This window comes from Anolis carolinensis, chromosome 1 (assembly GCF_035594765.1).
Source record: "Anolis carolinensis isolate JA03-04 chromosome 1, rAnoCar3.1.pri, whole genome shotgun sequence".
Classification (NCBI taxonomy): Eukaryota; Metazoa; Chordata; class Lepidosauria; order Squamata; family Dactyloidae; genus Anolis; species Anolis carolinensis.
Window position 1 is genome coordinate 313069303 of NC_085841.1, and position 23067 is coordinate 313092369.

Consider the following 23067-nt stretch of genomic DNA (forward strand, 5'->3'; position numbering starts at 1 on the left):
GTCTGCTTTTGGACTATTTCATATACTTGCTTTTATTAACTTTATATATTCCTTCAATAAAGATATTAGATAGATTCTGGCCTCTGTGTTTGGTTATTGGTGCCTTTGCAGCCTGGGTCCTGACAGACGTTTAGTTGTGTGCCAAGTTTCGTATTTCTGGGGCGTTTAGTTGTGTTGTTACAGTCACGATGCACTGTTGTGAGTTTTGTGGGTCCGGATTGTGGTTTTGTGGTGTGGTTGTGTTGTTACAACCGGGAGGCAAGGTTTTTGCGTTGTGTTGTCAAGTTTTATATTTCTGGGGCGTTTAGTTGTGTGCCAAGTTTCGTATTTCTGGGACGTTTAGTTGTGTTGTTATAGTCACGATGCATTGTTGTGAGTTTTGTGGGTTCGGATTGTAGTTTTGTGGTGTGGTTGTGTTGTTACAACCGGGAGGCAAGGCTTTTGCATTGTGTTGTTAAGTTTTATATTTCTGGGGCGTTTAGTTGTGTGCCAAGTTTCGTATTTCTGGGGCGTTTAGTTGTGTTGTTATAGTCACGATGCGTTGTTGTGAGTTTTATGGCTCCGGATTGTGGTTTTGTGGTGTGGTTGTGTTGTTACAACCTGGAGGGAAGGCTTTTGCATTGTGTTGCCAAGTTTCGTATTTGTGGGGCGGTTAGTTGTGTTGTTATAGTCACGATGCGTTGTTGTGAGTTTTGTGGGTCCTGTGTGGTTTTGTGGTGTGGTTGTGTTGTTACAACTGGGAGGCAAGGCTTTTGCATTGTGTTGCCAAGTTTTGTATTTCTGGGGCGTTTAGTTGTGTTGTTATCGCATGATGCGTTGTTGTGAGTGTTGTGGGTCTGGATTGTGGTTTTGTGGTGTGGTTGTGTTGTTGTAACCTGGAGGCAAGCCTTTTGCATTGTGTTGCCAAGTTTCGTATTTCTGGGATGTTTAGTTTTGTTGTTATAGTCACTGCGCCCGCAACTTTATCCTTTTATATATATAGATATTGTGTTTTTATATTGTAAATTTTTGATGAAAAGAAATGAAAACCTGTATAAAAATGTGGTAATAACCATAGGGATATATTTAAAGCTTGCAATTTAATAAATTAATGCAAACTGCCTCAAAGTGGTTAAGGAAGGAAAGCGATTCTATGACCTACTCTTTCCATTGCAGCCAAATTGAAAAAGGTGAAAAAAAAGAAGAGACGGGACGAAGAAATATCCTCTGAGGAGTCTCCACGACGCCATCATCATCAAACCAAAGTTTTTGCCAAGTTTTCTCATGATACACCACCTCCAGGGTCCAAGAAAAAGCATTTATCAATTGAACAGTTGAATGCTCGCCGCCGGAAAGTATGGCTGACCATTGCTAAAAAGGAACTGCCAAAGGTGAGCTTTGTCAAAAGAAAAGTATCAGATTGGAAAGAAAGGATTAGTTGGGGGGTGGGGGTGGAAACAGTTAGCATATAGTGCAATGCAGACGTAAGGGAACATAGGTACCTAGTCTGTTATTGGCCATTATGGCATTGGCAGATTTTATTTACACCTGACTTCTTTTTGTTTTTAACAACTATATATGTGCATGTTTGTATGTGCAATTTATGTCACAAAGATAACATATTTATACAGAGTTAATATTATAGCTGTACAAATTCATATATGCAAACACTTATGTATTGTACAGACTACAGCAGCACAGAGGCTGCTGTGGTTTTATATGTTTTTATTGATTTAATCTGATTTTTTAATAGTAATGCTGTTTAATATTGTTTTGATTTTTGTGTATTTGTATATTTTAAATTGTATTGTAATGCTTTTAATGTTAGCTGCTTTGAGTCTCCTTATGGAGAGAAAAAGCAAGATAAAAATAAACATAATAATAATAATAATAATCTATAATAAAATATACATTCGTGATCAGTGTTACCAGCTTTTAGACCTGATATATCAGTTACTTTAGATAAATCTTAAGTGAACACTTGATTTTTTAATTTTTCACTCTAGAATGCTTGTTTAGCAACTTATTTTGTTCTAACTGGTTACTTAGATGTAAGTTAACATCTCATACCTTTCTATCCCAAGTTCAGGGCTGACCAGCTCATGTTGGCTTTCTTAGGAAATTGCTGTTTTGCTACATTCTATATAAAAACTAATATGATTTTAAAGATTGTAGGAGCTGTACTCAAATACCATATTTACTCAGATCTAATGCTCACCTTTTTGGCTAAATGAAAGGTAAAGGTTTCCCCTGACATTACGTCCAGTCGTGTCCGACTCTGGGGGTTGGTGCTTATCTCCATTTCTAAGCTGAAGAGCCGGCATTGTCTGTAGACACCTCCAAGGTCATGTTGCCGGCATGACTGCATGGAGCGCCATTACCTTGGCTAAATTACCTTTCCAAAATTAGGGTGCACATTAGATTTGTGTAATATGGTAATGTTAGTGCTATGCCAAAGCAAAAAATGGAAGCTACTTGGATGTGAGGGTGATCTGGCTGCGACATCTGTCACCCCATTGATCGCCAGGGTTGATTCGGCTGATCTGGCTGGCTAGGCGGGTGTCCCCTTCCTCCCTCACTGCTCCATGTGCGTCCCTCCCGAAGCTGCGCGCTCGGTGGAAGAGGACGACGTCCCAGGTATAGAAGGAGTGTACCGAGGTCTCCAGTCTTCGGTCTCGGGTATACGATAGCTGCGCTCCCCTGCTAGAACCTCCAAACAAGCTCAAGGAAGCTACTTAAGTTGCACTTTGAGCTCCTATTTGAGGTACATCATCTCTAATTTAATTGCCAATGCTATGCAATACTAGGATTTGTAGTTTGGTGAGCCACCAACATTCTTTGGCACAGAGGTTCAAGACTTTATAAAACTATACAGTTAAAGGAAAAGAAAAAAGTACAGAGCAATATTTAGACATTTTATCTTAGTAGTAAAAATGGCTTGAAGAAGTTATAAGCACATATGGTGCATCTGTTGTGGTAAGGTTAATTGGCATTTCAGGTAACATTTGGCTTATTCATATTTTATTTAGTTGTAGCATGAATAGTGTTTTGATCGCTTTTATAAGCAAAATATTAAAACTGAGGAACATTTGAAATATTGTTATCAGTATACTCACTGCAAATATTGTAGTTTAATTCTGCTATTGATATTTTTGTGAACATTCTAATTATTGCTCTATAATATGACCAAGTGAATGTCTCCTTTCTTTCTAGGCATACAAACAGAAAGTTTCAGCCCGAAACCTGTTCTTAAGTAACAGCAGAAAGGTAAGATGAACTATGGATTCTGTTGTATTTTGATAGGATGGAAACTTATTCTCTATCGAACTGTTCAGTTTACATTATTTACTAATTTATATTTTGCTGTTCAAAGAAATTACCATGTATGTGATACTTGCAACATAATAATGTATGTATCTACACAACTATAAGTTCCTTGATTGTTGTGGAACTTACTCTAAGTAAATGAATTTAAGAGTGCATTCTCACTCTAAAAAGTATGTAAAGCATTTTAGGACATAAAAAGATTACAGAAGCAGGCTAACAACTTCACAAAGTTATACATTCAAAGTCTTGGGAGGATAGAAAAGGGATTTTTAGTGTTGAATTTATATTCATATTGCAAGCAGTATCTTTATTTGGGAGTAAGCCCTCTCCTATATAACGGAGCCCTCTCCTCAAGGAACCTAAGTTAACCCAGAAAAAAATCACCAGATAAGCATTTTGGCAATGTGAAGACAAGCAATTCTTCAGTTATCTTTTTTTTTCAAATCTTAAGAGCTTTAAAGGTCAAAATAGGACTTTGAATTGAGTCTCAAGTTGATGAAACACTATAATTCTAAAACTCAGTACCAATAAGCAGTTTTATAGCTCTGCCGTTGGCCCTCCACTTTTGCAGGGTTTAGTGGCAGAAGTGGTAAAACTTCAACTATCTCTAGGTCCCCCCCATACTGATTTCACACAAATAAAATGTACCTGTATTGGCAGGATGGCCAGACTTGGCAGTGCACACATTCCTTGGCTTGCTCACTTACTGGTGTGGGAAGATGAGATGGGATGTTGGGGTGAGTGGAGGGGATTAGGAGGCGCAGTATTAGTTATGTCTCTGTCTACTTACATAACTTTGTTCCATTCCTGTAAAACTATTATATGTACTGAATATTGCAACATTAAAATTATGTTCAATTTTATTGTGGAAAAAAAGCAAGATTCACAAAAATAGATTTAGCTGTGCAAAAGGTTCAGAATGACACCATCCCATGGTATTTCTCTACTTGCCTTTTATTTTAAAAGATCATTTTTCTTCTTCTCTGCTTGCCCCCCTGCCCTGATAGCTGGCTCACCAGTGTATGAGAGAGGTGCGTCGAGCAGCTATCCAAGCACAAAAGAACTGTAAGGAGACGCTACCTAGGGCACGACGCCTTACAAAGGAGATGCTTCTTTACTGGAAGAAATATGAGAAAGTGGAGAAAGAACATCGCAAAAGAGCAGAGAAGGAGGCACTAGAGCAACGCAAACTGGATGAGGAGATGAGAGAGGTAAGACCAGCTCATAGAAAGATGGAAATCAGAGGCACCAAAACAATTAGCTCCAACCATTTCAGACAAATAAAATCCACTTCAGAAAGAGTTTTTAAACCCCTTTAAGATTGTTATTTGGCTACTATTACAGTTTTAATTTTAAAACTATTTTTTGCCTCAGATGTCATCTAGAAGACGGGACTTTAAAGTTTCAAGATGTATAAATTCAAATTTTGATACTATGTTTTAAAATGTAAATCAGGAACCAGGTATGCTTTGGCCTGCAGTGCATATATATGGTTGGGGTTACACTTACAAAATGTACCTGTTTTGACTTACACACAAATTAAGCTTAAGAACAAATCTACAGAACCTATCTTCTTTGTAACTTGGGGACTGCCTGTAATACGTTATGTATTTTTATAAGATTAGGGGGGAAAGCATAATGAGGTGGACTTTACCGCTGTTTAAATATTTTGAAGAGATACCTTTAATCAGTGATAGACATTACTGTGAAAACAAAAAGATATTAAACATACTGTCTTACCTTCTTTTGGATGCCTTTACACATGAAGTTCTTTCCTATGTTCTGCTGTAAATTATTTTAGGCTAAGAGGCAGCAGAGAAAACTTAACTTTCTGATCACACAAACTGAGTTGTATGCCCATTTCATGAGCCGTAAACGAGATATAGGCCACGATGGAATCCAGGAAGACATCTTAAGAAAACTTGAAGACAGTTCTATCCAGAGGCAGATTGACATCGGTGGGGGTGTTGTTGTCAACATAACCCAGGAGGATTATGGTAAGGAGTGAAATTGAATTCCAGAAGGCTTGAATAAACTTTCTAAAGTTGTTATATTCTAGGCTAGTGGGTTCTTATAGAATTTGAATTTGCCTTGTTGATCTGACCCATGTGGCCTTTTTCTTAAAAACTGATTATATTTTCAGATAGTAACTACTACAAGGGTCAGGCTTTGAAGAATGCTGAGGATGCCTTTCGGATTCATCAGGCCCAAGTGAGTACTGAGAAAGAATTACGAAATAAAAAGATAAATGCCTGGAATTAAAACAATACTTCATTTTTTCTTCTACTAACAACTAGAAAGTTTTTAAAAATGTAGCTATGCTAGTCTCTTGCCCCTTCAAGCTAGAAAGGTGTTATCTGTGCACCAAATTTCTATTAATATGTAAAATCTGTAAAAGAGTGCCCAATTTCTTAGAATTATGAAGTGTTTTAAATAATGTAGGAGAAATCATCTACAATTTCATTTGTTAAGGCCAGTCCAGTATGTGTTTCTTGGGATGCTGCAACCTTCTAGTTATATTTGGATAGGATTTCACCTATATATTGCAATTCTGTACATTTTTATTCAAAATCCCACTAAGCTGAGTAGGGTGTCCTTCTAGTAACTGTGTGTAGTGAAAGTGATATAGCCCTTGGACTGTATTTTGATCAAAAAAAATAACAGAGGGGCCAAAACATTATTAAAACCATCACATGCAGCAGTTTAGTCCCCTTTGATGGCCCTGGGATCCACCCAGTAACTTACAGTAATTTCATGTCACTTTTCACTTTTGGGGGCATTTTACAAGTCTGACCTCCCAGAGGTTTGAGTATAGGAAGCGGGCTCTCATAACCAGCAGGGTTGCCCACCCATGATATTACAATTTAATCCCTTTTCTCTCGTCATTTAGACAAGGTCTTTTGATGAAGATGCTAAAGAGAGTCGGGCTGCAGCGCTTCGTGTGGCCAACAAATCTAGTAGTGGCTTTGGGGAAAGCTACAGCCTTGCCAACCCTTCTATCCGGGCAGGAGAGGACATTCCACAGCCTACTATTTTCAATGGTAAACTGAAAGGTTACCAGTTAAAAGGCATGAATTGGCTGGCCAATCTTTATGAGCAGGTATGCTAATATTTCTTAAGGCTAGTTCTTAGAAGTAAGTTCTTGCTTGGTTTAACTCCAGAAAGAAAAGTGAATCACACTTGCATAAATTAGCTCACAGTCTTATAATTAGAAGAACAAGTCTTTATGATTAAAAGTCAAGTAGAAAAAAAATATAAAGCTTTTTTCAAATAACACCTAATGTGCTGTTTGAGGGAGGATGGTAGACATTCATATCTCAGTGTGCGTTGTGGCTGTGTTCCTGGACTCAAAATGTAAATTGAGACAGACATAATTTGTGTGTGTGCAGTGGGGGATGGGGATCCAGTTTTGTAGGAGAATGGTTAGGGACCAGAAGGGGAAACCATTGCTGATCTCAAGATAGCTTGTCCTGGGATGAGCTGGTTTGCCATTAGACAAAAGTTCCCCTTCAAAGAAGAACACAAGCAGAGAACAGCTGGAAAGAACTGTGTTCTTCTGCTTTTCCTTCTCCAGCAGGCTTCCCAAGTGGAGAAAGCACATCAGGAAAGAGAGAGGCAGCACATATCTTTCTGTGTCTTCTGCAGCAGATACAGAAGGCACAGCAGGAGAGACAGCCTGTCTTTCCCCCAATGCCAAGACTGCCCATTCTTCCCCTTCCCTTTCCTCCTAGACAGGTGAAAGAAAACCAGTTGGGTTGCCTTTTCTAACTGCCAAAACTCTACATTGAACTTCAAACAGCCTTGTTCTTTCGCCTCACCCTTCGCTTTTTCTTTGCCACCAGCCTAATTCAACCTGCACAGACATGTCAGGAGTGCTATGCATTGTGGATGAGACTCTCATTTTTTTCTGGAAGAGCTGTATACATTTGAAATGTTGTGTGTATTTTTATGTCTTACACTTTGTAAATGTTTGTTTTCCTTAGAGTATAGACTATAAAGTGTTTCCTTTTTTCTTTCAGGGCATTAATGGAATCCTAGCAGATGAAATGGGGCTGGGAAAAACAGTGCAGAGCATTGCCTTGTTAGCACATCTAGCTGAAGTAAGTGCCTCACACACATAAGAGAGGAGTGGTATTTAATAAATGGTTCAGATAACCCTCAGTGTACTAATATTTTATTTAATTCCCTATATAATCAGAAATAGCCTGCATTCTCTTATTCTTCAGAGTCCTTACTGGACCATTTTTCAACCTTTTTCGTGTTTTTGGTAGTAATTGGTTATCCCCAGTATCCATTTCTGTTGTTTTTTTTAGCCAGCTGTCTTCTCCCATCATTTTCATCTAAGACTGCAAATCATTTCGACCATGAAAAGTGAGCCCTCAACCTTGTGGGCCATCCAGTCCAACCCCCTGCCAAGAAGCAGGAAAATCACATTCAAAGCACCCCTGACAGATGGCCATCTAGCCTCTGTTTAAAAGCCTCCAAAGAAGTAGCCTTGACCACACTCCGGGGCAGAGAGTTCCACTGCTGAACAACCCTTACAGTTAGGAAGTTCTTCCTAATGTTCAGGTGGAATCTCCTTTCCTGTAGTTTGAAGCCATTATTGCACGTCCTAGTCTCCAGGGCAGCAGGAAAAAAGCTTGCTCCCTTCTCCCTATGACTTCCCCCCACATATTTATACATGACTATCATGTCTCCTCTCAGATAATATGTAAATAGTAAAATTCTCAAAGGTGAACCTGGCGAAGTGGAGAGCTGACTGTCATGTCATTGTTTTGGCTACCTCCTGGTATTTTCTCTTAATGGGTGGTCGCCTGTAGCATAGTCCCAATTAAAAGCAGATTTATTCAATCAATTGTTGCATGGTGAGTCATGTATAGTTAAATCCCATGGATTGAACTGATGTATTGTAGTCAGGAGAAACAATAGAATCTAGGCCAATAAATAGCAAATGTTGTATAGATGGCACTGCACTTTGAAATGAATAAACATCTGTTCTGTACTTGAAGAGCAGAACTTGGTGGTGGAGCACAATAAAAACACTGCTGTGTCTCGTGGTACCCATTTCTCAAAAAGTAATGTTTGGCTGTACTTGTTTTCATGCTTCCTGAAAATATGGTTTTTTCTTTTTTGTAACAATATACTTTGGATATAAAATGAGAGTTCAATAAACATTTCACATTTCAGGTGACTCTTGTTACATATTTCTTACCGGTAGTAGGAAGTTTTGTTACAATTACATATTTCTTCTGTAAACAATATTGACTTGAGTGAAAAGTGGTTTCCTTTCATTTAAAACTTTTTCCTCTTCCAGAGAGAAAACATTTGGGGACCCTTCTTAATTATTTCACCGGCTTCCACGCTAAACAACTGGCATCAGGAGTTTGCCAGATTTGTTCCTAGGTTTAAGGTAACCGCAATATTTGAGATTATGATGTTATAAAAATACTCAATGGTGTGTTGTACATTTATTTCTCATAAATGCACTGCTTCACTTGAACATTGTGGTGACAGTTAAAACCTTACTGTGTGTAATGGTTTCATGTCTCCCCCCCTGGCTTTTTTTTTACTATTAAGTCCTTCAGTTGTTTTAATTTATTGATGGATAACCTTTCTTAGGGTGTTTGTACACTTACCTCCATGACTTACAGTATTACATTTGAGAATGAAATTGTTGCTGTAGAGCTGTGTTTTACTTCACTTCTTATTCTGGGTGAACAGTTCAGTATGTGTTCAGGTAAAGTTCAGCAAAGAGAAAGTTACTTTATTTTCATTTGTATTCCACATAATGATAGCTCTGCTCCTACAGTTGAATTCTAAAATCTGATGTAAGATACAAGATTTCTAAGATAACAGAGGATGAAATAATAAAGAATTCATCAGTATGAGTTGCCATATACTAAAGAATTGAAGATAACACCCGTCTTTTAAAAATTATAGTGTACCTTATCGTACACTCAAATCTTTAGTGCTGTATTTGGTGTTTCGCTCTATGGCTTTATCATGTCTTTGCCCCCTAAATGAGTTCCCCAACATATATGCTCTTTTTCAAAATAGCAATGCTTCTTAGAAATATTTTTATATTGTCTTTCCATTTTCTAATTTTCTTGATTATGTGATCAGTAATAATGCTTTCTGGGGCCTTAGCTGCCAGACACAAGAAAGCTCTACAGTCTTTGTTCACTTATATTGAAACTTTGGAATATATGGAATACATATGGAATATTGAAACATATGGAATATGTGTCCATTCTAGGTGCTGCCTTACTGGGGAAATCCACATGACCGAAAAGTGATCAGAAAGTTTTGGAGTCAGGTACTATCACGTACACTTCTTTTTACCCTTTCTCTTTTACTTTTCCTTCCTTCCTTCCTTCCTTCCTTCCTTCCTTCCTTCCTTCCTTCCTTCCTTCCTTCCTTCCCAAAACAGTCTGGTCAATTGCTGTGTCATTTCTATAGACTGTGTAAATATATTGCAAAAAGAAATGTTATGAATAAATCCATAGTAGTTTTCACCTTCTCAGTTTTATTTTACTATTCATAATATTTCTAACGCAGCTTCTGTATTTCTTCTGAACCATGTAATAGTCTTACATCTTCCAGGCTTCTTTAAGAGCCAGCTCTTACCATTCTGTGGTATTTCTTAAAGCAACTGCCCTGCCATCTTCAAAGCCCCAGAATTTCAACCCAGAGTCAGTATCTGATTTGCCATCTCCCCACCTCTGTGTCCCATGCCCCCTGAACTTACAAGAAATTAACTTCTTGCCCCAACATTTCAGCACTTCTTAATCAGAAGAATTCATAGTAGTTTTGGCCTTGAATCTTTAGATGTGTTTTGATGCTCTCAATGGATCTTGACTATAACACAAGATTCCTTCCTGCATGATAGAGGTGTGCATTGGAATGTAATCATTATGATGCAAGACCTCCAATCATAAAATAAAGGAAATGCAGGACTTCCCCATCCTGAAACAACTCTGTGCTGATTTTGCAGTGGGAATTCCTATAGATTCTCAGGGCTGTTGACGGGAAATATACACACAATGTGGATAATGTCTTTCACTGTCCACAGAGTGGAAGGGAAAATTGTCAGACCAATGTGATTGGTTGATTTCACTACTCCAGTTCCTTGACACACCTTTCATTTAACTCAGTGGTTCCCAACCTGTGGGTCAGCAGATGTTTTGACCTTCAACTCCCAGAAATCCTAACAGCTGGTAAACTGGCTGGGATTTCTGGGAGTTGTAGGCCAAAACACCTGGGGACCCATAGGTTGAGAACCACTGAGTTAACTGGAGGTCATAACCTTAGTCCTCCATACATAGTGCATGAATACATGTGAATGTGTAACTTTCAAAGTAAAGGATGAAGAGACACTTTTGAGTTTTCAGGCAAGAAACAGGTTACTCACAAATAGGTTCACATTTCTTAGTTGTAGTAAAAGCATTTTCATCATGGTTTTTAGATTCATACACACTCACACACACTAACTCTTCTGAATTTGGGGAAATGCATGAAAAATTATGTGAAGATAAAGTATTTGATATTTGTATCACTAATGAGTAGCTTGCTTTATGTAACTCCTGTATTTTTTCTGTATTATAGAAGACTTTGTACACTCAAGATGCTCCTTTTCATGTGGTGATCACCAGTTATCAGCTTGTAGTCCAAGATGTGAAGTATTTCCAAAGGGTTAAGTGGCAATATATGGTGCTAGATGAGGCACAAGCACTCAAGAGTAGCTCAAGGTAAACACAAATAAAACTGTTGTTTGAGACTATTAATAGAATGGAAGCTTGGATACAGGATGTAAAGGTTACAGGTGTTAGATTTTTCTTTTCCTTGTATATTTTGGGATGATTTTTATAGCATATAAAGAGATTTCTGTGTGTCTCTTTAGGAGGCTGTGACTTCTAACCTGGATGTGAGTTGTTAGGGTAGCCTAGATGATTACAGGCTCAACTTCAGTATGGTCAGATCCTCAAGGGTTGAGCTGCGGGCTACACCACTATTGATACCTGCCTTTTCTTTTAAAATATGTTTGTGTATATGTATATACGTTTAAATTGCTTAGCATTGTATAGAAGCACCGAGCAAATCAGCTACAAGTACTGCTGTAGCCACCCATTTTATCTCCGTGTTTCTGGGCCTTGACTCTCCTTCTGCATCAGAAGGAAAAGTCCTGAGGAGAAAGAAGAGCATTGTGACATGGTAGTTATTCAGGTCAGGGAAGTTTATTAATGGAGGGAAAATGCTTCTGTTTGTTCTATTTTAAACAGGAGGTGGCAGAAGTAAGAAGGCAAGTAGATCTGTGTGTGGTACCTTTTTGGCCATCATCCCTCAGGCTGGTGTAAGCAGTAGTTCAGAGGATTATCTACATAGAAATGACAAACATGGGTATTAATGGCCAGAAACAATGGGGATGCATCACTGCATGTTTTTCTCTGGGCAGCTTAACCCAATTTATTTTTTAAGAAGGTTCTTCTGCTCATTAGAAAACAGGGAAAGAAAAATAATACGTACATAGTCAGCATGATGGGGCCCAGAGTTGTGTAGGCAGTAGCACTCTTTCTTCCCCAGCAGTGTTTGCAGACTTGTGTAAGAGTTTGGAAGCTGACCGACCAAGTGTTGATGGATAGCTGAATGGATGAAGCTGGCTAAAGGGCACTTGTGGATGAGGCTGGCCATGGAGGTCACCTTGCATGTGACCCTCTGAAAGTTGGAATCGTTGAGGTTGAATATACGTTGCTTAGATTCACAGTGATTGTTCTTAAAATGATCTGGTCTCACTTGAGTGAAAGCAACTACTCTTCTAGTCTGTCTTAATTAGTTATTAAAGAAATTATCTATACTATCTTCCTTAAAACACTTGGGAAAGAGTAGACAGATTGTAACCCAGCAAGAATATTTTTGTGGTATCTTATCCTTATTAAAATATTCATTAGTAATTAATGAACCTACAGTGTAAAGAGCAGTAATATTCTGTATTGCAAGTTCTTACTTTAGTTTCTTTTTAATAATTTAATACATTTTAGTGTCCGCTGGAAAATCTTACTCCAGTTCCAGTGCCGAAATCGACTATTACTAACTGGAACACCCATCCAAAATACCATGGCTGAGGTATGTAAGCTTCACTCCCATCAGTTGGTTCTTCTATTTCGTATGAAAAAGCAGAAGAGGTTTGTTTGTGGAGAACCATGCACGTTAGTTGTTTTCCTGCTTTAGTTCTATTTTCAGTTTCAAATGAAGTTATAGCAAAATTTCTGCGAACAAACAATCCAGACTCTGTGCATGTTTCTTCTATATGCTGTTATTGTTTGTGTTCTTCGGTAGTTTGCCATTGTAGGAATGATAAATTTTCCTTCCACAAGTGTAGGAAGACTTAGGTCTGTCGTAGACGCTTTCTGATTGCCAGTCCATTTGTCCACCTATGTATACATCTGTGTTCCTTCTTGATGTTGTTGATACTCACAAGCAAACCTCAGTTCAGCTAATTTAGTACAAAAGTTGTATTTTTGTTTACCTTCAGGTTGACTGTAGTGATCATATCTCACAGTATTTCCTTGGAAAGATTTAACCATTATAACACATTTGCCTTGTAAGTATAGATAGTGGAGTAACATTTTAAAATACTTCTTTTTCTCTTGTATTGCAGCTGTGGGCTTTGCTTCATTTCATTATGCCAACATTGTTTGACTCTCATGAAGAATTCAACGAGTGGTTTTCTAAAGATATTGAAAGCCACGCAGAGAATAAATCCGCAATTGATGAGAGTGAGTACTGTTCAGAATAAATTCTTTATGCATCATACTTTCACACTGTGAGGAGAATTTATTTGTGTTTTATTGCTTTATTTTTTTCTGTTGCTTTGTTGATGTATTTTATGCTTTTAAGGGTTATATTTTTGGAAGCAAGGGTAATAAAACTGCAAAATGTTTATGGGAGTGAAGGCAGAGACATAAATCCTGCTTTTTGAACACAGCCAAAACTTAAGGTGGTTTGAACACTGAAGAAATATAGTATAGATAAAGGCATATACACGTTTTTCATTAAGTTACTAATATAGCCACTGACACAGTTGTATAACTAAACAGAAAGCTGAAGCACTAGGTTTCAACATTAATATATTAATCACAGGTTGATTTTTATCTCAAATTTCAGATCAACTGTCCCGCTTGCACATGATCCTGAAACCTTTTATGTTGAGGAGAATCAAGAAGGATGTGGAAAACGAGTTGTCGGACAAGGTCTCAGACAAAATTAGAGAATATTTTTACATTCTGTTTTTCATGGTTAATAAATAATAAATACATTGCTATGCAGTTTTTGTATCTAGCACAAAATCAAAGTGATCGAAGTTTGATCGAAGTTTGATTTTCTTCCAGCATTCATTGGGCTGGACTCAGAATTCACAGGAGTTGAACCTTATTCACAGTCACTTACAGTGAAGGAAGCAGAGAGAGATGATTTTCACATATTACTCCATCTGCCTATAATCCCACTTACATCCTGAAAACCTTTTCACAGGGTTAAGAGGCAGAAGAGGAAGTTAAAATAATTACTTCCCTGCTGTGACTCCAGTCCAGTCAGCAGGCTCCTCCACTGGATATCTCTTCTGCAAATGGAGGGATCACTTTGAAGCCAACCAATTAACAGTTTTGCGACATAGCCAAATTATATACAGGCAGTCCCTAAGTTACGAATAAAATTAGTTTGTAGGTTTGTTCTTCAGTTGAATTTCTATGTAAGTCAGAACAGGCACTTTTTAAAGTGTAACTCCAGTCAGATAGATAGATAGAGAGATATAAGCTTTGGATAGCATAGGGAAGGGTTAATACCCCTATGGTGTGTGTTTTGCTGTCTGTGCCCCTGTTCAGAAGATTTCATTGCATTTTCTGTCCCTGTGATTATTGATTTTGAAAAATTTAGCTTGTTATGGAAACAAGGATTGGTGATAAATCTTCAGCTGAGACACCTTTTCCCCATGGTAACTTTTTCAGGAGTGAACTTCCCTTCCTAGAGATATATTTCTCTCACTTCCTGTTGTCTCACTCCCATTCTTAACTATGAGTTGTTTGTAACTCGGGGATTGACTGTAGTCTTCTACTCTCAGAATCCATGTGTTCATGTAAAAATTAGTCACAAAATTCCCTAAAATAGAAATTTTATGAAACAGGATTAGTAATGTACTGTATAATGAATATATAGCATTAAATTCTCTGTGAAGCTATATTTAAATGTGACAGCAATAATATTGTTATTAGATAAAATAATATTTGTTGTCTCAGCGTGTCTTCCTTGCCTGTTGCTTAGGTTATGAACCACTTGTGGTAACTAACTTTAAGCAGGTTGTAGTAAGGAGCGCTTCACCATAGTTCCCATTACCACCCATAGCTGTCTTGCAGAAATTTAGAATGTTCCTCTCCTTTTGTGATTAAACAGGTATTGATTTAGGAGTGCCTATTGTGATTGGTTTGCATCTGAACATGCTACCATCTTTTCTTTTAAGAATACAAAATACCATGAATTAAGAGTGTTAATGAAAGTAGTAGACACGCTAGCAGGATACCTTCAAGAAATGCTTGAATTTCTAAAGTTTCTTAAAACAAACCATGCTGTTTTATTGCCAGGATTCAGTAGAACACATTCCTAATGTGACTGTTTCCATCGACGTAATTAATTAAACTGTTTCTGCTCTCAGAATCCATGTGTTCATGTAAAAATTAGTCACAAAATTCCCTAAAATAGAAATTTTATGAAACAGGATTAGTAATGTACTGTATAATGAATATATAGCATTAAATTCTCTGTGAAGCTATATTTAAATATGACAGCAATAATATTGTTATTAGATAAATAATTAGATAAATAAATAATAATAAATAATTAAACATCGAATTAATTCCCTCTTTCCAATTGCAATTTGCCATAAACTCCAAAGACCAACTCTGGAGGTCTATAAATGAAAGCTACAGGAAGAGGGGATGGAATAAAAGTTCCATTGTGCTGGCACTGCAGATATCACAATATGTTTTGCCAATGAGTGATTTTTCTAGAAAATCATAACCCTTGCACTAAGACATGTAGAAGCACTTTTACATGTGAGCTGTAGCCACCATAAGCTTTCATAGGTTGTGAATATTAAACCTGGCTGATGGTAACAGTTTAACTTGTGGTTTTTTTGTCTTTCAGATTGAGATTCTCATGTATTGCCCGCAGACTAGTCGACAAAAATTGCTGTATCAAGCTTTGAAGAACAAAATTTCCATTGACGACCTTTTGCAATCCTCCATGGGCACCACTCAGCAAGCACAGAATACTACTAGTAGCTTAATGAATCTAGTCATGCAGTTCAGAAAGGTGCGATATGTATGAAAAGATCTATCATGGGCCCTTGAGCAAAATGTGTAAACGTATTTTCTGGCCTCTGAATGTGAGACTGACATATTTCAGTTTTTCCTCAGATATGATTTTTATATTATAACTGATAGTTGCAGCTAGAGAATTTGCAATACCGAATGATTTGTGCCAAGGAAAATGAGAATTTTGGAGAGGCACTGCTGGGCCTGGAGAAGACAAAAAGTAGGGAAAGTTGTATTGCTTAGACTTCATTTTTGCCCAGCAGTCCTCATACCACTTATTGTGAAAAAGACCATTTGGCACATGTTTCACAATTTCTTGATTTTTTTCACACCCAAGAATACCTGAAAATGTACAAGGTTAATTTTCCTATCTGTTTCTGAATAATTAAATAATCTCATTTCATTGCAGGTCTGCAATCACCCAGAACTCTTTGAACGACAAGAAACATGGTCTCCATTTCACATTTCATTAAAGCCATACCAGATTTCAAAATTCCTTTACCACCATGGGCAGATCAGGGTATATAACCACTCAAGGGACAGGTAAGCAGTGTTGGTGTTTCATTCAGCTTCTGTAGTTCTATTTATTTAGTCAATGGGATTTTTTTCTGCCATTGCTATACATAAAAGAAAAACAATTATTCTCCCATAGATTTTATCTATGAGTGAAATAAGGAAGGAAGGGGAAGGAGAAAAAAAGAAATCTAGCAGCATGTTTAAGGCTAACTAGCTTTTATTTTCACATAGTATACAAACCCATTTGTTCAGATAAAATACAGAGGGGCAATGCTCAAGTATAAAGCATATTTACTTTCTGCATTGGAAAAATGGAGCAGTCTCTATGCAAGAAGTTTAATGGACACAAATCTGACATTAGAAATGGTAGTATTTCCCCCAAAAGAGTTGCAGAACATTTCAATTTTCCTAGACACAGAAAGTGATTCCCAGGTTGTGGTCCTGCAATAAGGAAATTTCAAAGGAAGACCAGAAAGAAAAACTGCTTTGAATTATATCCACAAATTCCAATCCATTAGTAGAGATATGAACAAAGACAATGACTTCATAACGCATTACATGTACTATGGCACTCTTATTCACAGGCATTACACAACTCCTTTAAATGTTAGGGTATCTTCCTGGGGCCTATTACTTTCCATCTCACCCCCATAACTGTGTAAATATGCTTTATCCATGAGCATTTATTATCACTCTGCTGCATTCAAAGAAGTGGGTTTATATCCACAAAGGTTCATGTGAAAATAGTCTTAAAGGTGGTAGATTTCTCTCCCCCCCCCTCAAACCTTTCTTTTTATTCTGAAGAAACTAATATGGCTACTACTTTGAACCATGCTTTTATTGAGTGAAGAATCCTAACTTACCTCACAGGGCTATTAAAACCAGTGGTCTTTTAGCTCTTTGGAAGAAGGGTGAGATATAAAAGCAACAATAATAACCAAATAAAATTGGGCCTGGGTTTAACTGACACTTTAAACATTCATATTTATGATTATTATCACTCAATAGTTACATTTATATCCCACCTTTTTCAGTGAACTAAAGCTGGTGTACTTGGATCTCATCTTTTCTGCTTTTAAGCTAAGTCAGTCTGAGAGAGAGAGAGACTGGTGAAAGTTTACACGGTTATTCATGTCCCATTTGGAATGTGAACTTGGCTGTCATAAATTCCAGGCAGCACTCTAACCATTACACTCTTCTGTTAATTTTTAGGTGGTTGCAATTTTTACTTTCTCCTTTTGCACCGGACCACATCCAGCAATCTCTCTTCCATAGGAAGGGTATGTTATAGTCCTTAAGAAATGTTAGGGTCAATTTAGCTCATATGCCATTTTACTGATATTAGTAGATTGTGATCTAGCTCTGTGTGAGAGAATCAAATTGAAAACACAGATGACTGTACTTGCAAAGTACAGAAATTTCGTATCTTCCTAATTCTAGGTATAACTGTCCTCAGATATTCCCTATAGTTTGTCATGGACATTTTTATTTCCATTTATTTACATAAACATATTAAAAGATCTTTCTGGTCACAAACAACTGGCAATGCCACCATTTGGGCATTATTCTTAGTTCTATTGGTACAGATACCTTTTTGTTTGTTTTTAGTTGTTGATGTTAATACTGTAGTTACTTTTCTTTAAGACAAAATAATGGCAATATCTGGATAGAAAAATGTGGTTACTGCTAACTATGTAAGTCACATACTCTGTTCATATATGTCATGTGAATTGCACATACTGGACAGTCAAGCAACCAGATTCTCTTAATGGCCTTGCTTAAATAGGATTACTTTCTCTGATTGGTGTATCAGCAGATCAGCCTCAAACTTTGCAGAAATTCAAAAAAAAATTAGGAACAAAACACTCACTGATAACCAAATGTGCTCATTGTCCATGGATTTCAAATGGTAATTGAAAAGTTGATGTGCGAGTATGGAAGAGAATGGTTGAAAACCTAAAAAGGAGAACTCCACACTGCAGCATTATGTTGCAGGTACTGCTTGTTGAGCCTGTTGTTTAACTGCACCAGTTGTTTACTGTTAGTATTGTCATGTTTATATTTTAGGTAATGAAAAAGAGAGTTGTTTCTCTTTCCTACGATTTATTGATATTTCTCCAGCTGAGATGGCAAGCCTTGTGCATAAGGGACATTTAGCCAGGTGAGGACTGCTAGTTCAGAGCTTTGATAGGCTTGTATTTTGAAAAACAATGCATGTATTTAACATTGTTTTTGCGTGGGAAACACAGTGTATTGCATGCCAATGTATTGACCAAGCACACAATCTAAGGGAGCAAAAATAGGGAAACACCTAAGAAAACTCACAGAAAACAGTGGAGACACATGTAAAGATGCTCAGTAGATGAATGATTTATTGATAAAATCTCAAAAGGTTTTTGGCCTATATGTGTTTTCTAAACCAGGGGCAAACAAAGGGATACCATATAATAAACAACACATACTTTTACAATATGTAAAATCATTATTACATGTTGGAATTCAACCCCATACTGCTCAAGTCTGCAGTCTTCAATGAGGAACAGTTAGTTAACTTATCAATAGGCTAAGGGAATCCCTTCCCCCTGACTCCTGAATGACAGTGAGAATGTATCTATTTGTTATTATTTTTATAAATAAACCTTTTGTAATTTTAAAGATTGAACTCTGCATCTTTGCCTCCTAAACTCTAAATTCCTTTCCACCCACACTGCTTCACACTCCACTTGCTGTGAGCTGAATGCTTAACTATAAGTATCCTGTTTGTATTTTTGGATGCTCTGCTTATTTTTGTGAGTTTTCCCTAACATGACATTTGTACGTTCCTTATGCTCTACGCATTTATCAAAAATTTAACTGGAGCTTAAACTCTCACACTATTTACTTGAAAAAAGGGGGGAGAAAGAAAGAAACATGAATTTTTAAGGCCAATATGTTTAATGTTAGCAGGTGATCAGAAAAAAACGGTTTAACAGTTAACATTCAAGGGCGCTTTGATGTAACTGGGCTGAAGGAAAGGTAACTGTTGAAATGTATGAGGAGGTTAAGATCCCCAATTTAATTTTCAAATGTGCTTTTTCTCTTTTGTTGTCAGAATCATTTCATCATTAATACCCACCTTTTCTATAGCCCAGCATTTCATTTTTTTGTTGCAAGGTGTTGTTGTTCCAAGATATGACTCACAGAGGGTACTTGTTTTGTTGTTTCTTTTGTCACAAAATTATTCCTTGCATGTTTCATGAGGGATCTGTCTGGTTGTTTTCCTCAAATATATCTTTAAGCACATTCATTGGATGACCTAAATAACAAATGTTTCTATTGCCGAGTGACAAAGTGATTAAAGTATACCTCTGTTGCTTAGCATGGTCTGTACATTCAGGCATTGCAGAAGTGTACATGAAATAAATGCAGTGTTCACAGGCATGATGTCCTGTGGATCTTGTTACACCCCTTATAGCAGGTCTCTTCAACCTGTGACCCTCCAGGTGTTTGGGCCTTCAACTCCCATAAATCCTAGCCAGCTTGTTCAATGGTCAGGAATTCTGGGATTTGGAAGTCCAAACAGCTGAAAAAACGAAGGTTGAAGAGACCTGCCTTAGAATGCTGTTTCTGGTCCTTGAAATTACTTCTTATCAAAACATCCTTAACTTTTCACAATTTTCAAAAGAAAATCTGGTCTTTCTCCCCATAGCCTGATATATGTTGAGCTATGTATAAATGTGTTTTGATGAAACTCAGTAAACCATGTTAACTTGATTGAAGGTAAAGCTACAATTGAGATGATTGAATGGTGATCTATCAGGTGCAGAGCAGGGGTTTTGAAATGCCTTGGGCATATTAACAAGATAACTCATGGACAGATGATAGCCAAAGGAAGAAGTGCTTCAGGGTCTGTGAAAAGCATTTCAAGCATCATGTGTTTTATTGTGTGTGTGTGTGTGTGTGTTGTCTCTTTGTATGTGGTTGAATGGCTAATATGACCAATGCCAAGAGTTAACCTCCCCTTTTTTTTGTTCCTCCTTGTTTACAAAACAAGTCATAAGTCAGAAAATGACAGGCTTTTTTCATCTTTAAATTCTTGTTCATAGAGCTGTGAATAAGAATATCTACTGTGGTTTGTTTCAGATGGTTAGCTCTTTTCCTGTCTCTGAAAGCCACCTACAGGCTCCAACATATTCGTTTTTGGAATGAGTTGGAAGGCGAGGACCAGCGTAAATCTCCATGTTTGAAGAACAAAGATTTCTTGCTTGATGTCAGTTTTCCACTCTCCCCTCCCAACTTGCACAGCTGCACTTTGCTGCAGGTAAACAACACTTTCAGTTATATACAAACACACAAATAGTTTGAGTTAAAGGAAATGTAAGAAAGTAAATGAATTAATAGTCTCCAATATTCTCGGAATGCGATCATTGTGTGTGTCAGCCCTCCACATGTTATGGGTTTGACTTTTTTGGATTTGCTTATGTATGGATTTGACTAAAGTATCTCTAGGTCCTCTAGTGTGACTTAGTGGTGAATTTCCTCCAGACATTGACCATAGAGTTTAGTTGGAAGACTTAGAGATGTCTAGAGAAGTGTTTTCTCGGGTTAAAAAATAGCATTTTAAATAATTTGGTTTTTTACTTTCATGGGAGTCCTCAGCTCTTAATCCCAGCAGATGTGAAGGACTGACTGTATTTAAAATATTTCTGTTTTATCTGAAGATCTCAGGGAACTTTCAAAAATAATTAAAAATAATAAATGTTAATAAGTTTTAAAAACTTAAAATATGTTGAATCATTTATCATTTCAAACTTTCATGCTAAATAAGGCTTAAAGAAAAAGCCGTATTTCGACAGCACTAGAATGACACCAGTGCTGCTGGTAATACACTTCAGAGAACATAGCCTGTAACTGGGGAGCCACTGAGAGAAGACTTGCTCCACAATAAGAGGGCTCTCCTCAATTAGATCTTAATTCTCAGATAGACATATACAGAGGCAGGCACTTCTTTTAGGCACATTATCACAAGCACCTTGAATTCCAGTTCAAAGTGTAATGGCAGTGGGTCCAATTTCTTTATAAAACTGTTCTTTTCCTTTCTCAAAAGTGGGTACAATAATTCTTTTCGTTTCCTTTTAAAAATCCAAATACTGCAAACTGCTGATTTGTGGTATAAATTCACCATCTTCTTGGAGCCTCCAGTGGCGCAATGGGTTAAACCCTTGTGCCTGCAGGACTGCTGACCGAAAGGTCGGTGGTTCGAATCCAGGGAGCAGGGTGAGCTCCTGTCTGTCAGCTCCAGCTTCCCATGTGGGGACATGAGAGAAGTCTCTCACAGGCTGGTAAAACATCCAAGCGTCCCCTGGGCAACATCCTTGCAGACGGCCAAATTTCTCACACCAGAAGCGACTTGCAGTTTCTCAAGTTGCTCCTGACACGAAAAAAAATCCAAAAATCAATTTTCCTGTCCACCTCATTCTTGGTGTAGTATCCACAATAGAGCATAAGGCACCAATATTTGAACAGTGTAATATTTTGGGTTGTTGTATGTTTTCCGGGCTGTAATAATATTTTTCTACCCTCTTTTATTGAAGTCACAACTAATAACTGTAAAAAGTAAGAAATTATTGCTAGGCTGAGAAATAAGTGGTTAGCCCTAAGCAAGTTAAAATCATAAGGTAACTGAGTTATGCTTTAATGTAACTAGTTACTTACAAGGTCTGGGAATAATTATAAAAATATTTTCAAATCTTTAGAGTACATTTTTACATTTTATTTCTTTTAGAAACTTGTATTCACAAGCTACTGTAAAGCAGTAATTGGCTACTCTGATTCCATCATTCATCAACGATCAGCTACCTCATGGAAACAGTGTTGTCAAATTACAGAATTACCTGCCTTCTTGTCTGTAGTGAGTCCAAGGGTAAGTCCTTTCTGCTCACTTCTGAGTTTTTTTTCCTGTAAAATATTGTGTCTTCATAGTTCAGCATTCATCATAGAGAGACAGCACTTATTTTGTGTTGTGTTACATTTGTATTTTATTTTCTGATCCATTCTTGTTTCTTTCAGAATTTAGTCTAGTCCTGTTTAACTGTTAGAAACTTACCACCATTGTAGCTGATTCTTCCCAGACTTGACTTTTTGTATCCCTAATCATTCAGTCTTTGTACTCTAGTATTACATTGCACACAAAGATCTAACATTTTCAGAATCATTGAAGTCATGAGAAATGTTTTTTTATCTTAAGGAAAGAAATGGGGAATGGGATTAAAAATATAATGCTTAAGAGGAGTGTACCTCCTGTCTGTCTTGGCAAAAGAAGGCCATCTTCACAGAATTCAAGGTTGTCCTATTAAGGGAAGGATGGGTGAAATATTGTCTATGAATTACATATGTGGCTTGGAAGAGTCCCTGCAATCTTTGAGGTGGGGGCTCATTTTCTTCCAAATGATAAATAGTGCTCCAGATCCTGTTGGGGGGGGGGGGGGGGAGACAGACCAAATTCAGGTCTGGGAATCTGTATATTTTTCTAGCACAGTAACTCCTTTTTATGGTTCAGTAAAATGAGATACCCTCTGGCTTCTTGCAGCCGGTAATTATTTGCTTAATAACTTAATATGAAAGGTCTTTAATTAACTGCACTTAATGCCGGAAGTTCAGTCAACCATCTGTTGTCAAAATCTTGTCTCCGTCCATTGACAAAATAGTATTAGTGAAGGTAAAGCAAAAATGCTTTCAGCTTTAAACCCACTTGCACTTCTCAGCATGATGTCAGTTAGTTATTTAACAGTGATAGCAGAGCAATAAATTCCCGCTATATAGAGATAAGGACTAAATACAGTAATCATATAAAAGCAGACAAAGACCATGCATTCTTTCTCATCAAGCCACCCACATGAGTAAT

At 37.3% G+C, this 23067-nt stretch overlaps 1 protein-coding gene across 2 annotated transcripts in view; it reads left to right on the plus strand.

The window, feature by feature from the left end:
• Positions 1–23067, plus strand: part of ino80 (INO80 complex ATPase subunit) — an 88972-nt gene that overhangs the window by 30498 nt on the left and 35407 nt on the right. For both annotated transcript variants that reach the window (XM_062968160.1, XM_062968159.1), the window contains exons 7-25: positions 1156–1370; positions 3193–3246; positions 4314–4517; positions 5108–5303; positions 5450–5517; positions 6197–6406; positions 7326–7406; positions 8621–8716; positions 9563–9622; positions 10912–11054; positions 12342–12426; positions 12962–13079; positions 13468–13553; positions 15499–15666; positions 16078–16211; positions 17397–17464; positions 18252–18345; positions 20307–20484; positions 21949–22086. In XM_062968160.1, coding sequence (XP_062824230.1) covers positions 1156–1370; positions 3193–3246; positions 4314–4517; positions 5108–5303; positions 5450–5517; positions 6197–6406; positions 7326–7406; positions 8621–8716; positions 9563–9622; positions 10912–11054; positions 12342–12426; positions 12962–13079; positions 13468–13553; positions 15499–15666; positions 16078–16211; positions 17397–17464; positions 18252–18345; positions 20307–20484; positions 21949–22086 — 2396 coding nt within the window. The remainder of the gene's footprint in view (positions 1–1155; positions 1371–3192; positions 3247–4313; positions 4518–5107; positions 5304–5449; positions 5518–6196; positions 6407–7325; positions 7407–8620; positions 8717–9562; positions 9623–10911; positions 11055–12341; positions 12427–12961; positions 13080–13467; positions 13554–15498; positions 15667–16077; positions 16212–17396; positions 17465–18251; positions 18346–20306; positions 20485–21948; positions 22087–23067) is intronic.